This window comes from Leptidea sinapis, chromosome 14 (assembly GCF_905404315.1).
Source record: "Leptidea sinapis chromosome 14, ilLepSina1.1, whole genome shotgun sequence".
Classification (NCBI taxonomy): Eukaryota; Metazoa; Arthropoda; class Insecta; order Lepidoptera; family Pieridae; genus Leptidea; species Leptidea sinapis.
In genome coordinates this window covers 1,055,689-1,073,179 of record NC_066278.1, presented here as the reverse complement: position 1 = coordinate 1,073,179, position 17,491 = coordinate 1,055,689, and the positions used below count along the sequence as shown (strand labels likewise).

Here is a 17,491-nt window from a genome sequence, read left to right as displayed (position 1 = left end):
TCGCAAAATGTCCTTATCTATTTACGGTGCGTGTGGATTGATGCATCTACTGTACTCAATAACTCTAGTTTTTGCGTATTAATTTAGATTTACTTTTTTTACTCTTACTCGTGTAAGCCATTACTTTAAAGTATTTGACGTACGAGTATTTTTGTTGCCTCACTTTACATATTTTGTAATTGCAATGATTTGTAAAACGATGAAGCTGTAAATGTTGATTTAAAAGAGTGGCCATGAGTTTTTTTTGCCACTTCTTCTCTCAACTTTTCACAAAACGCTCACTTCTCAACGCTCAACCTTTTGCAAAGTGGAGGTAAATGTAAAAAAAGAAAACTTGACATTCATAAGTGTCATTTCCTTGAACTACATGAATAAATTGATTTTGATTCGATTTGACGGTAATCACGACCATCCTTTACGATACTTTATTAACTTAGATCATTTATACGTCTTGATAGACAGCTGTGAAAACGTCAAAAAAAATTGAGTTTAGAACAAATTCACGCACACTAACACAGTGTCATATAAATCGCGAGCTTAAGACGTAGCTTGTAAACTAATATTCCTGGCCTGTTTTATCGGCTGTCTAACAGCAAGAGACTCTACCTAGACGTATAAATTATCTACGGTCATAAACATAATATGAGCCATTATTAAATGAAGATCCAGAAAACAATAGTATGAACTGAGTATAAATCAAATTCATGTAGGTCAAGGAATGACAATTAAGAATGTCAAATCTTTCCTTTTCTATTTACCATCACTTCGTACAGGGCCCTTTTTTATGACAATAAGGGACGAGAAGAGCAGGACGTTCATCTGATGGTAAAAAAGGAAAGAGTGGAAGAAGTTGGAAAAAGTCTTCGTCAATAGACAAACAGATAGTGATAGATATTTAGTAAAGATTGTATGTACATTATATATAATAAAGTTTTCTTTTCTTTTTACATTTACCAAAACACTGCGGAAAAAGATGAGCTTTAATGAGAAGAAGTGGCTAAAACTCATTGCCACTCTCCGAAAGGGAAAGGAAGCGTTTCCCGGTTTGATTATACTGTGGAGGATTCACACATGCAGATAATTAGCTAGAAGTTCGTAGAATATTGGCTTTTACTGAAAAGGTTTATTATAACATTAAATAAAAACAACAAATAGTAGATATACTCGATTATATTTCTTTAGTACAAAGTTATCAATATAATATATATAAATATATATATAAACAAATACACTTTTCAATGTTAAATAAATCAGTCTTCAGCGCATAGTACCTACACCTAGAATATAAGTTTGGAATGACGTAACAGTCGTTATATTAATATTAATTTTAGACAAGACAACTAGCGGAATACTACTTGCGTCAATTATTCGGGCAATAATACTAAGTTAAACTAAGTAAGATAAATAAAATATGAGTTTACATATAAAGTGAAAACCAACATACTTAATATAAATATTAAATGAGTTCAAGTAATTCGAAACCAAACCAAATTTATAAACAAAATAATTAAACTCCAAAATTTATGAAAGTGACATTTCCTTGACATTTCTTTGATAGTGATATAAAATTCATGTGGTAAGGGTTAAATACAAATATTAAATGTTTCGCCTTACAATTATAAACAAGAACTGCGCCTCTCGTGTCACTTCCCAGCACTCTTACCAACTCCAGCCAAACCTCGTAGTTGGTAAGAGGGTCGGGACGTAACACGAAAGGCGAGGAATCGAATCCCTCATCATCCATAAATTTTGGTACAAATTTAATTTGTACATTTATACATTTTACAATCACAAGAGTGAGGGATATCACTTAAAAATAATAAACAATTACATATTAAACTGCTAGTTAGTCTTACATATTATAATAATTAAATAAGTTAACTATTTTATTAGCCACAATGTGAGATATAAATGGCTGGTGGAGAAATATGATCTATTGATTTAAGATTTAATATATTAGTAGATTTATATACTGCGTGAATTAGAAAGACTCTAAAATCCCTTCAATGCTAACGTAGCATTGAATAATATTCAATAAGTATTGTGGCTTTTCAGTTATGATAAATAAATAAAAATAGGTCCCTACAGAATAAAAAAATTATTTCTTATCTTTATAATATAAATTTATTTCTTAGACAACCCTAACTTTTAAGGAGACCGCCATTTTAGGCGGAGTCGTTGTTAGTAAACAAAATACGGACTTAAGGACACTCCATAAACAAAGTGTATAGGCACACACCATTCTTCTTATTTGTATCCTGCGCAGCTTTTAAACACTCCTGGAGTTTCACAATAAATACACAGAATACACCACAATACAATATGTTGATTATGATTTAGGTATTTAGTAGGTACCTAGTTATTTCATCACTAGTACCGTCAAAGCAACAGGTTTTGCACCAACACCCCTAAAAGGAAGGGTTCAATGTGCCTTCCTTTCCTTTAAAATATACATAATCAAACGAAATCACTGTAATCCAAATAGTCCAACGCGACCAACTTACAAGCAGGACTGCACCAAGACAACTAAAGTCGAAAATTACTTATTTTGGTGAACTACATACATATCCATTGAAATTAGGATTATGATTAAGGTGTATGCACACTAGACTGAACTGAGAGGAGTGCTTACGTAATAACTTAACAAAAATGTAAACTCATTTAGTTTCCAATATAACAAAAAGATCTAGAATTAAAAATGGTGCAGTGTGAATATGCCCTTAGTAACAAGTACCCTTTGTGACCGCTGTCGGCGTTTAATAAAGATTCTTGATTACCAATGAGGAATCACAACCGACTTGTGTGATTGTGATTGGATATTCTTATATATTGTGATCTCTCACATTACTCAATCACCAGGGGCGTTTTCTAGCAAGGTAGTGTAGTACTGTAGATATAACTAGTCATAGTTGCGCTTTAGTACGCGTACTGTCGGACAGTACGACATAAGTTGTATGTAACGCTGCTTGCTTCGTATATGCAATCTGTAGACTGCCTAACGTAAGTAGTAAATTAACTTTAACACTAGTGCTATATTTATTTAGGTTTATTACCAGGTAATTGCCTATATGATATGCACGCCCCTGCCAATCAAAAAGCATAAAAATATCGTGATTCAAAGAGTATTAAGCAGACAGGCAGATCTCTTTAACATAACATAATTGCATAATTAGATTAGAATTACATTTCTTCTCTATTGGCTAATACAAAACCAAAGTAAATAACAATTTGGAATGATTTTCAATGTCAGCTAAAGAAAATGCACATACAAAATAACTTCGTCTTCATGGCAAAATGAGAACGTAATTTGCCTCACAGATGCAATGAATAGTAGGCATTTTACTATAATTTGATATTATGTCACATGTAAGTTTTTTTAGGTAAAGTAGAGTTCAGAAACACAGCTGAATAAGGGTTGCGGAATGCATAGTTATTGAGAAAATAGCACTTCAAAAATTATATTGAATTATCAAACAAATTCATTTCTGACTTCACATAGTCATTAGTGATGACCTAAAGAATGTCTGGTTCAAAGTAGAGTATAGCCATATAGTTTTACCATGTATATTTTAAGGAACCTTGTATTTATATATTATTCTATATTTAGATTATTTACGGCCGTTTCCAATACTCAGTCTATCTCCGGTTGTGGTCTACTTGAGATAAAAATCGTAACTATCGTTGACTTTTCGGTCCCAATAAACTTATCGTCGGTAACTCACCTTCTGTCACCGTCTGTCAATGGGAGGACGAATAGCTTACCAGCGATAGAAGTTTGTATGGACAATGCAATTCACGCGTCCCAATATAAGGCGATAAGAATGACTTATCGGGTATATTGGGACAGCTTCCGATTATTGACAGTTAATTACTGACAGTAGGAGGTAGTAAGTTATATCTATCTGTAGATTGTATATTGGGAACGACCGTTATACGTTTAAATATAATGTGACAACTGTAAGCACATCGAAAAAAATAGTGGCGAACAGTTAAGTTCTATTTTCACTAAATGCACTCGCACTAAACAAGTGATTGACTTATCGCGAGTGTAAGACGTAGCTGTCGTGTACAGGATAGTCTACGTATTAAACTCGCGGTACAGTAATAACAGGCAATGCTGCCTGTTGTCATGCGTTGCCTAACAGCAGGAGCTTCAAGACGTTTAAATTATCCAATATTTATGTATGAATTAGTAGCTAGTTAATATAATATTCAGTGACATACAACGGACATGTGTTATAAACACTAATTTTATATAATCACATAATATTATAATATTTTATACGTGTTAAAAATTTCGTAAGCCCACTGTCAAAATATGTATCATTGTATAAAAAGTGTGTGTATACTTATATATGCTCGCAAGAAGTTATACTTCTTTGGCGTAACAAAAAGCGTTTGTAGAAAGAAAATATATTGTTAAAATCGTGGAATAAATTATTGAATATTAACGAATACGACTGCATTGGCTTCAACCCTTTGCCTGTCCTAATAATGGACGAAGAAACCAAAAAAAAATAATCAATGTCGCAAACGTCAGAAAACTTCTAAAAACTTTTATTTAAACGTCATTATGTTTTGCTTTTATGTCAGTGTAATTTTTTATTGTACTTTGGTTTGGTTTGGTCTTGTTACCAATGCTCTAAATAAATAAAACAAACAATCAATGATTTGTAATTGTTTTGTATGTCTATATCCCTATCTCCCTATATCAGTTGTCTAATTGGGATTGACTTGCAAGTAGTTAAAGGATAACACCCTATTCAGTTGATTGATAGCATCAACTTTCAACAAAATAATATATAATTTAACAACAACGCGAGTTGTATTAAATCTTATATCTTTAAACGAGCAATTCTTGTATATAAAATATATAAAATCTGAATCTCGGAAACGGCTACAACGATTTTAATGAAATTTATTATACAGGTATTTTCGGGGGCGAGATATTGATCTAGCTGTATTTCAATTTTAAAAAATGTAGTTTTATACGTGTTTTAATGAGAAACTGTTTCTACGATTAGTGGCGATATTTACCTTTGTATTATTAGTTTATAAATATTACTTTAATTGTAAAACATATTTTTGATGAAAAAAAAAAAGAAAGCCCGCTGAGTTTGTTGCGCCCATTCTTCTCAGGCCTGAGGCATTCATTTTGGAATGGGTGGTAGATTTTTGACTTTCAATAAGTGATTTCACATCCTATTTTGAATAAAAATATTTGAATTTGAATATTCTAAAATACAAAGGTAAAATTCGCCACTATATACAAGACTGTAATAGCTCAGATTGGACATTGGGTGGTCCGGAAAGCAGAAGACCCCGGTTCGAATACAGATGTCCTATTAGTTTTTTTGTTCAAGTTTTGTACCTTCTTAAAACTCCGAGCAAGGATCGGTCGTCTAGGTACTATATAATTAATTATAGTCAATGGACTTTTGAGAATTTAATTAGTCTATAATACTTTCATAAAACTAATATATCATATTATACAATAATCATTGGCCATTTTCAATATATATGTCATCTTGAGTTTGAAAAGTCATTTCGGTTACAATAGAAGATGTAATGTTACATACTTAAATTAAGGATTGGTCTCCGCAGCGCTTCAACTAGATACCCTGCGTAGTCGGCAACTAATACTACACCCAGGTCGGTGTACACGGGCCAGTCTCGAACAATGTGTGACGTTGACAAAAGCTAGCGTTCTTAGGTAGTATCTATTTGGAGCGTAGCGGAGATCAATCTCTAGTCTAAGGTTAGGTATTTATCAAGATTTTTTTAATAAAATTGTTGTTTAGTCAATTAATATTGCAATACTTGGAAGTAGAAAGGTTAATTAAAGCAGTACATAGTAAACAGGGTAGTAGGCCCTGGCATGGATCTTGAGCGGTCAGCGTAACTAATGCATGTAGCTGTACAATAGTATCATTCTTAGAGTATAGTCCTATGTATTAGAGAGCTTTACATTCGGAAGCGAATTATAAGTAGGAAAATTATATAAACAATAGGGCCTTTAAGACCATAGATATACAAAAGAATTATTAGATTACTTAACTAAAATTACCACAGCTAAACAAACACAGATATACTTAAATTATAATTTAATTTATATCATATTAAAAACTTAACATTCAATAATTGTTAAAATAACATGAAACGTTGCACAACAATTGTTAACAAATATGGTGAAGAAAACACTAATTTCAAACACCAATTAGAAGATTAACTTCTTTAACATTCATTCAACAGTTAGACTATAACAAATTTAAAAAAAAAGTGTGTGTGTATTTATGTATGCGCACAAGAAGTTACTTCTTTGGCCTTACGAAGCAAGAATCATTAAAATGATTTATTCCTCTTGCTATTCTACGTTTTTAGAAAGAACTATTTTGTAAAAATCTTGCAAAGATGGCTTTGACAATTAATTACAAGATAACGAATACGGCTGAATGGGCTTGAACCCTTTGCCTGTCCTAAAAATGGACAAAGAAACCAAAAAAAAAATAACGAATAACACAAACGTCAGAAAATTTTAGGAACCAACTTCAACCTGTTACTTTTGTGTTAAAGTGATGCGCGCGCATCTTAAAATTTCACTCTCATCATTTTTTCATAAGGCGCCTAAAGAAGTATAACTTGAATAAGCGATTCATTAAAAAGATCATAAAAATGTGTGAATAGAAAAATATTAGCAAAAGAACCAAATGCGCTCGGATACCATACCTGGATCGTGATTTCTGAATAGTAATGTTACATGAAATGTATGGTTATAGGTTGTAGGTATGTAATCTAATATATACTAGTCAAAACAAAATAAGGGCCACCACGTTTTTACAGTATTCTCATGAATTCTTGAGGTTTAAAGGTTGATTAATGATTGAATTGGAAAAATTGATTAATTTTTATTGTAGACAGCATAAAATAATGATGAATTAAATTAAAAAAAGAAATTTTCTCCATTTTTTCTAAAAATTAACATTTTTGCAAAAATAATTGGTCAGGAAAAAAATTCTGAAAAAAAAATAACAAAATGTTTGTTGATTTATGACTTTCCTCAATATCTAGTATGCCGTCCTCGATTACTAATGCACTCTTGAAGCCTAGTAGGTACACTCTCCACCAGGTGTACCACTGTTTCTTGAGGAATTTGTTCCCAACTTGATTTCAGAACGTTTATTAGCTGTCTTTCATTGTGTACGGGTTGGTTTGTGCTTCGAACACTGCGTTTCAGTAAATCCCACATGTGTTCAATGGGATTTAGATCCGGAATATTTGCAGGCCAGGCCAACACCTGTATACCAGCCTCCTCTAGGGCTTCTCTGGTGGCCCAAGCTGTATGAGCGCGAGCATTATCGTGCATCAGATGGAATCTTGCGCCGATTCTCTGTGCATATGAGACCACATGGAGTCTTATGACCTCCTCGATGTAACATTGAGCTGTTATTGTAGAATAACCAGCTCGGTTCTGCCTGACATAGAGATTCCTCCCCATACCATAACATTGGGGCCCCCAAATCTGTCACTTTCATGGATGCAAGCATCCGAAAATCGCTCACCTTTACGCCTCCAGACCCTAATGCGACGGTCATCACTAAAAAATTTAACCTTGCACTCATCCGTAAACAATATTTTCCTCCAATCGTTCATATCCCACGCCAGATGCTGCCTTGCGAATGATAATCGGTTTGCACGATGAGCACTTTTTAATGGTATCCGCACTACGCGTCTCCTGGAGAACTGCTGGTCATCGTGTAAACGATTTCTAACAGTTTGATCACTAACACGTGTACCGGTCGCCTGCCGCAAACGGTTTTGTAAGGAACGGGCTGTTATACAGCGTTCTCTACGCGCAGTCAAACGCACGTAGCGGTCCTCCTGTGCAGTAGTTGCTAGAACTCTGCCAGATCCCCGTCTCTTGAAAACTATTCCAAGCATTCTGGATCGCTCGCCGGGAAAAACCCAGCTGCAACGCCACAGAACGCTGCGAATGGCCTTCTTGAAGCAATGTTACGGCCCTAGTTACGGTTGGCAAGTCCATATGACTTCGAATTCTCGGCATAACTTTTTTTAAATGTTAATTCAGCCACTAGTCAAACAAAACTTACGGTGTTCCTGAGAGAATCGTCAATCTGACTGAGTTGAAATCCGTCTTAAAATCGGGTAGAATCAAGTGGTTACAATAAATTATCTAAAACTATCCACTTTAAACAATTATGCGGTTGGAATGCTCAAAAAATGTGTGTAAACAAATATGGTAACACCACAATAAATTATCAGCTACTTGAGAATGCATAAAAAATAAATTATCTCTAGCGAGACCAAAAAAATCAAGTGGCCCTTATTTTGTTTTGACTAGATATAAATTACGTGACACGTTGTTTGTCCGGATAAAACGGATTTTAATGGGGATTACTTCATGCAGTGCAGTTTAGTCCAACTTGAGAGATAGGATAGTTTTTATTTCGATCTGGGACCATAGTTATTTTAATTTTCAATATTTGTTTTGTATGGACATATTTTCTATGAGAGAATTTAGTGACGCATGGTTTGACAGTTCCACTGTGAAACAATTTCAACAACAGGGAGCATTTTTTACGAAATAAATCTTGAATTTTTTTTTGAAATATTATTGGCGAATTCCTATAAAACAGTATTTTTCTTATTATCTACAGAACAACGTCTGTCGAGTCAGCTAGTAAGATTATAAATTAAAGTATAGGTAATAGACCAGTGCTGAAGCCATTGAAAATGATAAAAAGGAAAAAAATAGTAGGATGAAACCTATTGGTAAAGGCAGAGCATATTACAAAAATAAAAGGAAAAATAAATTACGTCCGATCTGAGGTCAAGAAATGGAAAAGGGGGGTACTTAACCAAGTTTTTGTTTTTTTATTTTTATCTTTTACAAAAAATAAATCCCGGTGACAAGTTCTTTCGTATGTCCCAAATATACTGTAATTTATTTGAAATGAAATATTAATTTTTTCACCTTATTTTGACTCATATATCAAAAAAGAACCCTTATTTTTAATCGAAAATTCACAGGTCAATAATTCAACTTTTTTCAAAAAGTTGGTGTGCTTTCTGTTCGTTGAAATCTTTACTTTCCGATGGTGTAAAAAAAAATATACATATTACAATCATGTTCGAAAAATTTAAGCCCATCATTATGCATTTCATAGAGAATTCATACCTGTTATTTCGTAGCAGCAAAAATTTAACCTTAAACACCCCCCCTTTTCCACTTCCGGACCTCAGATCGCCCGAAATTCCTTTTTCCTTTCATTTTTGTTATATTCTCTTTCATTTCCAACAGATTTCATACTACAATTTTTTTTGGTTTTAAAAAATATCGACACTAGTCTATTAAGTATTTGATTAGATAAAACTGCTTTAAAAATGATAAATATGCCCACTAGTAAATGTGTGGCCTTGTTGGATATGTGATCAGTATCATAGTCTGGTCGAAAACAGCCTATGTACAGATGCACTTCATAACCCCCCCCCCCCCCCCTTTTATGGAATAGGAGGACAAGCGAGCGTACGGGTCACCTGGTGTTAAGTGATAACCGCCGCCCACATTCTCTTGCAACACCAGAGGAATCACAAGAGCGTTGCCGGCCTTTAAGGAAGGTGTACGCGCTTTTTTTGAAGGGACCCAAGCCGTATCGTCCCGGAAACACCGCAAAGGGAAGCTCATTCCACAGCTTCGTAGTACGAGGAAGAAAGCTCCTTGAAAACCGCACTATGGAGGGCACATACAAACACACATCCAGATGGTGAGGATGATATCCTAACTTGTGGCGTGTCGTGCGAAGGTGGAATAATGATGATGCTAAAGACGGTGTTTTAACATGTGTTAGTCTCAACATATTAAAAGCATGAGGATAAATTTTTAAGTAGTACATACTTCATATTTAAGGGGGTGGGTAGAATATAAATATTTCATGTAATAGAAAATACACAATATTTTCATTGTAACAGTATTTATGGCATGACTAGGTATATTCAGATTAATCTACATATTTTGCCATATGCAGAAGAAATTTCACTTTTTACATTAAAAATAGTTTTCAGCCACAGATTCCCACACTATGAAATGATAGTGTTATTATTAGGACCAATTTTACATAAATGCCAATAGAATTTCCGTGAACAATATAAAAATATAATATAACAAACTTCACAGTGTACTTAACTCTCATAATAATTAACATTTCTGCAAGGTACATTACTATCACCTACATTAATTAAACCATTAAGCGTGTGTTTATTTCCCAACGATACACAATCATTACTACCTATACTGATATTCTCTTCTATACAATCTAATAAGTGTTCATAGAAATTTGGAAAACTGTCATAACTCGGAAACACATTTATATCTATAACCGCATGGTTACCTGTCACATTATCTATCACAACATCAAAACCAGCGAGTAACAAACCAATTTTTTTCATCAGTACTTTGATAACACATTTCACTTTTTCCTCATCAAGTGTCAGTCTTATATCAGCTTTGTCATGAGGATCCAAAATAGAGAGTGTTGACTGACTATCTGCTTTACAAACCTCACCCGTACTGTAGTATATTGGCTCTAATTCTTCTGAGGCGTAAAAATTTTTGAGGCTGGGTCGTTGACATATATGATATCTGAAAAATATATATTTAATTTTTATTTATTTATTTTATTAGATGAACCAACAATAACTCAACATTAACAATTGATTTGCACATATATACTAGTTCTAGGTTAGTTATTCCAATTAGGCCTACTTAATTCGACATTTAAAAAGATAAAATTTACGTAACTTGAATTTTAATTCTCATATGAAACTATTCAATGTGAATATTTATTAGTGTTTAATTACAAATATTATGTGTAATGTTATTTTTAAATAAATAATTATAGATATTTAAATAGCTTTAATTTATTTTCAGTCATGCATATGAAGCAGGCATTTAATCAAATTTTTATTTTAACTTCGAGTACTATACATACACGGAAATTTATTGAAATAGGCGTTACTTTGCGAAAATTCATAATTATAAAAATGATTTATGTTTTCTTTAGTGTTAATTCCGCCAATATTTGTTTTTAAAACAATTCAACACGTGTTTCTCTGCCTCTACACGAGGCATCCTCAGGATGTGTTGTCTCGCCAAAATCTGGCACGAGACTCAGTCTCGAATATTGGCCGAATTAACACTAAAGAAAACTTAAATCATTTGTATGGTTTCTTAATACATTTTTTATTTCAATATGAGACCTTCACGCTTAGAGGAACCTGCTCATCTGTGAAACTGAGAGACAAATAACTGCCACAGAGAGAAACTGTTAAGTACTCAGGCGTCTGAGGAGGATGAAATAAAATACCATTCCAACTACAGCATTTTAAGCTTGCAATGGAATACAAACTCCTGATATACATGTACCTAAACAAAATACATTCCTATTTTCTTAATTACCTTGAATGTAAATTTTACCGTGCTGCCAAAAGGACTGTCAAAGCATTAATGAATGTGTTGTCAATGTCAGTGAATTGTGTCTAATCTATGTTTTAAAATTTTATCACATTTTACAAGATTGGAGGTTAGGGGATGAAATAGAAATGAAAGATGAAACAAGATTATATGAAAAGATTGGAATTGAACGTTGAAATAATCAATGTTAATTAATAAGAAGTTGGCCTATTTGAAGAATAAACTTTAATGTTGTTTCTATTATTATTTCAGGTTTGTTTTAATATGGTGATATAATAAATTAAGTGTGTTAAAAACTATAAAGTATAATAAATCTTTTATTATTTCTGAGCAACACATTATCGTTTTATTAATTGGCCGATCTTAAAAACTATATCATTACATATATAAGAGAATCATGAAGCCCGAGTCCAGACATTAAATTAAGAAATATATCAAGTGCACCATTGTTTGATATTAATACTCAAATACATGAAGACCTTGACATTACCTCATTCAAAGATTTTTTATTTTTTTTTTATATGAGAGAGGGCAAACGGGCAAGACGCTCACGGGATGGGGAGTGGTGAGGCAACCGCCCATGGACATCCGCAACAACAGTTGTGTCAAGAAATGCGTTGCCGGCCTTTAAGGTGGGAGTATGCTTTTTTCTATAAGGTCCCTAAATCGTATCTGTTCGGGAAGACCGCTGCCGATAGGATTCCACAAAGGGGCTGTGCGAGGCAAAAAATTTTGAACAAAACGCGCGGTGGTGGAATGCCAGACGTTCAAAGATTCATTAAAACTACATTGTAGACATAAATCATATACATTATATCAAATATGAAATACATAGAACAGTCATTAGTAATTACTTATTACATCAATTTTAATGAATACAGCATATTTCATTAGGCAAAATGCATTATTTGTCAATTAATAATTAATCACCTTGTCCTCAATTTCGTAACTATTTTTCATTTTATAATATTGTTATAATTGTAATAAAAAAAAAAGGTAGACCATATTTATTTTTAAGACCAACTGTTATCACAATATATTGTGTTGGTTCAAAGGGCCTCATACATCAACATTTGCGTTATGCATATGCTCTTCTGCGTACATTTTTTGATGGTTCATTTTATGTATTGATATTAAGAAACCAACTCAGAAAGCTAGATCTATTTTGCAGAACTTATATTTCCAACTGGTAGATTAAAGAAATTAGAAAGAATGGTAGATAATGACACAAAAAATAACATTTTATAGTGATTTTAAATAAAGATTATCATAGAACAGCTATCTAGATGTATACTACTCGTTGTTGGGCGCAAATAAATGTCTTGTGCCTGTATGGTTACAGTTTCATCATTTTTAAACGTCATAAGTTATTAATTTAACATATTATTATATATAAAAATTATGAGAATGAAATTTACGGATGTGCATACATCACTGTAACACAAAAGTAACCGGGTGAAGTTGGTTTCTAAAATTTTCTGACGTTTGCGACATTCACTACATTTATTTTTTAGTTTCTTCATCCATTATTAGGACAGGCAAAAAGGTTCAAGCCCTTACAGCCGTATTAGTTATGTAATAATTAATTGTCAAAGCCATCTTTGCAAGATTTCTACAATATCGTTCTTTCTACAAACATAGAATAGCAGGAGGAATAAATATGTTTAACGATTTTTGCTTTGTTATACCAAAGTAGTATATGCATGCATACATAAGTACACACACACTTTTTTTTTAACCAATTTTGTGGTAAAAATGATATATAAAATGCAACTTACCTGTTGCCTAACAGGAACACTTTATGTAGAACAGCATCATGATTTACAAAACTCTGAACCACACATGGTGGTTTGCATTCTCTTAGACCTTTTTTATTAAATATTAAAACCATTTTGTGTGCAAATTTTGAGCCGTGAGCTAATGTAGGTTTGCAAATAACAGGAAATTTTACATTTCTCCATTTCATAATATTCAGATTCTGTTCCAGGTCATTTGTGGTGAATTCAGCAAAGGCTGGTGTAAATATCCCATTATTCTTCAGTGAAGATTCTTCTTGTAGTATTGTATAGTATCTATACCTGCAAGAAAGACATTAAAGTTTATTATTATTATTATGCTACACATTCACACAAACATAAAAAATGTAGAAGAGATATCAATGATAATGAGGAATTAAATAGAAACTTTAAACTGTTTGTGATTGAGAACACATGGATGTAATTTCAGAAAAACATTCCATGCCAAAATCATGACGAAATTGAGTTAAGAACATTTGATTCATATTAACGGACTGACAAAAAATGGCAGCCCTACTGTCACTCTTTAAATGACATCATGACTTAGTAGCCCAACCCACATGTATGGGATACACTAATATTTATTAAACTTTAAACATGAATTCCTTAAAATGTGATGTTTGTGGCTTGGAACATTTTTCAGTAACTATGTCCACATGAGAAACTAATTGAACTGGAACTTGCCCTATCCAAAATAAACTGGGACATTATAATAAGATTGAGTGAGGGAAGAAGAATGGGTGAGAGTTATGAAGATCATGGAGTAGATTAAGAGATAATAATAAGAAAAAAAATACTTGATGATGAATTAGTAACAATAAAAGTGGTAAATGGTAGAAATATAATTACACTTAACCTAACTACAAACAACAATATAATAATAATATTGACACATTTTTACACAAATTATCTTGCCCCAAATTTCTTAACCTTTCCGCATCAGATGTGCCCGCCGAACACTTGCTGATCTAAGGTGTATGTCAAGTGGCGGAGCGCGCTGATGCCGAAAGGTTAATATGTGATAGAATAATAAGATATACCTAATATTTAAGTAGTGACTCAACTATGTCCACTGGAAAGAACAACATTATCATATTATTATAAAATTAAAAATATTTAATAAAAAAACATACCTATTTAGGAGTATCCTCACATTATCCAATGGATCTATTACAGTTATATGTGGATGATTTGACAAATACTGTTCTATTCTTTTAATTATAATGGTAGCCTGAAATTTAATGTTATATTATTACGTTCAATAGATAGATAGATTCTTAAAAAAAAAATTGCATGGTATAATTAATAACTAGGCAATATTTTGTATATCATCTTTAACATAATAATTCTAGTAATATAATAAAAATCAATTTCTTATATAAGTATATACTATCTTATACATTTCCAATGAGATGTATTTATATCTCTCAAAATGTTTGTGATAATGTTATTCACTTCAGTTACAAAATTGATTTAAAATATTTTCATTCATAAATTTCTTTCTGGTAGATACTCAACATAAGAATACTAGATAAATAAATCTCTACAGACTCATTGTAAAAATACCAAAGAAAAGCCACAATTCAAACACATTATGTTAATGAAAATGAGTCATGGATGTTGCTCAGCACAAAAAAAAATCAATGTCACCTCAATAATCAACACATTAATTAAGGTTAAATTTTCCATTAAGTAACCAATAGTGTATCAATAATTTCAGAAATATTTTATTAAAATAAACAATGGATAAAAATATACCATACATTTGGATCACCATGATCCGAAGCTGCGATTATATCAGTCAATTTATGAAGAAACACATCAATATCTCTCTGTTGTTCTAATGGCTTGTCAATATCAATCTAAAAGTTATGTACACAATTTAATAAAATATTATCTTAAAAGATTTCACAACTTAAAAAAAAATACGTACTTTAATGAGATTGTAACCACGCGCAGAAGAACTTTTTATTAATTCTTTCCAATTTAGTTTCTGGCTTTTTTTATCAGATATCCAAATACCGATGGTCTTAGAAAACCAAGCATTCGTATTCATGGTATAAGAAAATGATAAAATAAAATATTTAAAAAATACACGTTTAACACAAATGCAATAGTACTTACGACTGGAAACTAAAATTCCATGCTGCTATTTTATAGAACCATCTAACAAGTAGCAACCAATAGGCAATATAACTTCACATTTTACAAATTACTTTTGTTAATTTTTAACCTATTACAGGTAACTCGATAGTCGACTACTCACTACAGCTTGGCCTTGGCACTTGTGACAGCTGTCAAGATGACATTTCTGGGCTTGGAACATTTTGAATTTTATGACTTGGTAACTAAGTAAAGTAACTTTGTACCTGAAAAAAAGGCGGGAAGATTAGAAGTAGGCGGACGTCCTTTTTTGGCAAAACTTTTGAAAGTTAAATTAATTTGATATTATAGGATCAGTTAAGTTGTAAGGTGTATATATAAGTAGTTAGTGTTTATTATTTATAGTTTTTGTTTTTTTCTCTTCACCTGGTAAGTCATTTTATTGTATTATATGTAAATAGAATTTTTCTCTTGGCGTCCATGTTGGAGCCCGAAGACCCTGGAGGGGCATCCCTCCAGGTGTCTCATGTAGTCACAATAGATGCGTCGGGAATGGAAACGGAAAGTTCAATTATAGATACGGACTGTTCGGAAAACACGAAATCAATTAAAAGAAAGAGAATCTCAGATAGAAATCAAAGGAAGAGAAAAAATCACAGATATAAGGGTCCATCAGATTCCCAATACTCTCCCAATGATTTGAAGGATAATGTTATTCCTAACATGCTTGAGTCTAATGATAAAAACACCGAAATCCACCATAATGAGGCTGTTCAGTCTAATAATATCACAAGTAACCCTCGTTCTGCTCGGTCACTTTACCACGCGTCAGACCCTGCGCCTTATGTTGTCCATGTTCAAAAAATCTTACTACCAAATCAAACCGGATCTGTTCACCCAGTACAATTTGGATTTTTCCTTAAAAAAAGTTTGATAAAAAACATTGTAGAGGGAAGCATCAAAAAGATTGGAAGGAATAGGTTGTCTTTACAATTTAAAACATTTCAGGATGCTAACACATTTCTAGATCACAAATCTCTTGATGTTAATAAATACAAAGCATTTATTCCGGCCTTCACTATCACCCGCATGGGAATTGTGAGAGGTGTGCCATGTGACTGGGATGAGAAAGATATTATAGAAAATATTGAGCTTCCGCAGAACTGTGGAAGCATTTTGAAAGTTCGGAGATTAAACCGAAAGGTATATGATGGAGAGACACCCAAGTTCATTCCAACTGAGACCGTAGTTTTAACCTTTGACGGGAAGGTGTTACCTCCCAGGGTCTTTATATGTTTCAATTCCTTATCTGTAGAGCTTTATATTTTCCCCACGCTGCAATGTTTTAATTGTTGCCGTTTTGGTCACACCAAAATGCAATGCAGAGGCACTCCAAGGTGTTACAAATGTGGTGACAACCACTCAGGTATAAGCTGTGAGACTGAAAGGAATGATGCTGTCTGTATCTTATGTTCTGGTTCCCATTTCGCAACCGACAAAAAGTGCCCGGAGTATGCTAGACAAAAAGCTATTAAGGAAACAATGGCTAGAAACTCTATATCTTATTCAGAAGCCAGTAAAGTCCATCCACCAGTTTCGAAATCTTATGCTGACGTTCTGCTTCATCGGCCCCTACTGGTCCAACTATTACGTATTCCAACCCCAATAATTTAACAAGCCTTTCTAAGAGTCCCACACAGTCATATAGGAAAACAGTATTCTTGAAACCCAAAGTTCGTCCCAGAAATTCTAGTAAGGGATATGATCAAAAAGCGCATGCAGAGCTTATCCAAGATTACAGCAACATTTCTTCCTTTTCTACAGGTTGTCTCAAAAATTACAATGATTTGTCAGAAATAATAACAAAGGATCTCATCATTTCTATCATTCAGTACCTTTCACAATCTAATATAATTAAAATACCGTCCAACGATGCTGCTACTTTGAAAAGTTTTTTAAATCATGGCCAGTCAGGACCATCCACAAAACCAGTCTCTAGTGATTCAGTGGAATTGCCGGAGTATTAATAGTAAAAAAAGTGACCTAATTTATTTATTGAATAGTTACAAACCATTTGCAGTCTCTCTTCAAGAGACTTGGCTTC

The 17,491-nt window shown here is 33.0% G+C and overlaps 1 protein-coding gene across 1 annotated transcript; it reads right to left on the bottom strand.

Annotated features, from left to right (window-relative positions):
- Positions 1 to 1,152: 1,152 nt before the first annotated feature.
- Positions 1,153 to 15,555, bottom strand: LOC126968074 (inositol-tetrakisphosphate 1-kinase-like). The gene is made up of 5 exons (XM_050812885.1): positions 15,218 to 15,555; positions 15,048 to 15,146; positions 14,418 to 14,515; positions 13,267 to 13,566; positions 1,153 to 10,657 (listed from the first exon to the last, which is right to left on the bottom strand). Exons 1-5 carry the CDS (start codon positions 15,338 to 15,340, stop codon positions 10,198 to 10,200), a joined length of 1,080 nt encoding a protein of 359 aa, XP_050668842.1. The 5' UTR covers positions 15,341 to 15,555; the 3' UTR covers positions 1,153 to 10,197.
- Between the last annotated feature and the right edge of the window lie 1,936 nt (positions 15,556 to 17,491).

Excerpts from the sequence above, each read along its gene's own strand:
- LOC126968074 (XM_050812885.1), bottom strand. The coding sequence starts at position 15,340 with ATGAATACGAATGCTTGGTTTTCTAAGACCATCGGTATTTGGATATCT. Across the intron at positions 14,516-15,047 it reads CGGATCATGGTGATCCAAAT|GCTACCATTATAATTAAAAG; the intron begins GTATGGTATATT and ends ATTAAATTTCAG. Across the intron at positions 13,567-14,417 it reads GTGAGGATACTCCTAAATAG|GTATAGATACTATACAATAC; the intron begins GTATGTTTTTTT and ends TCTTTCTTGCAG.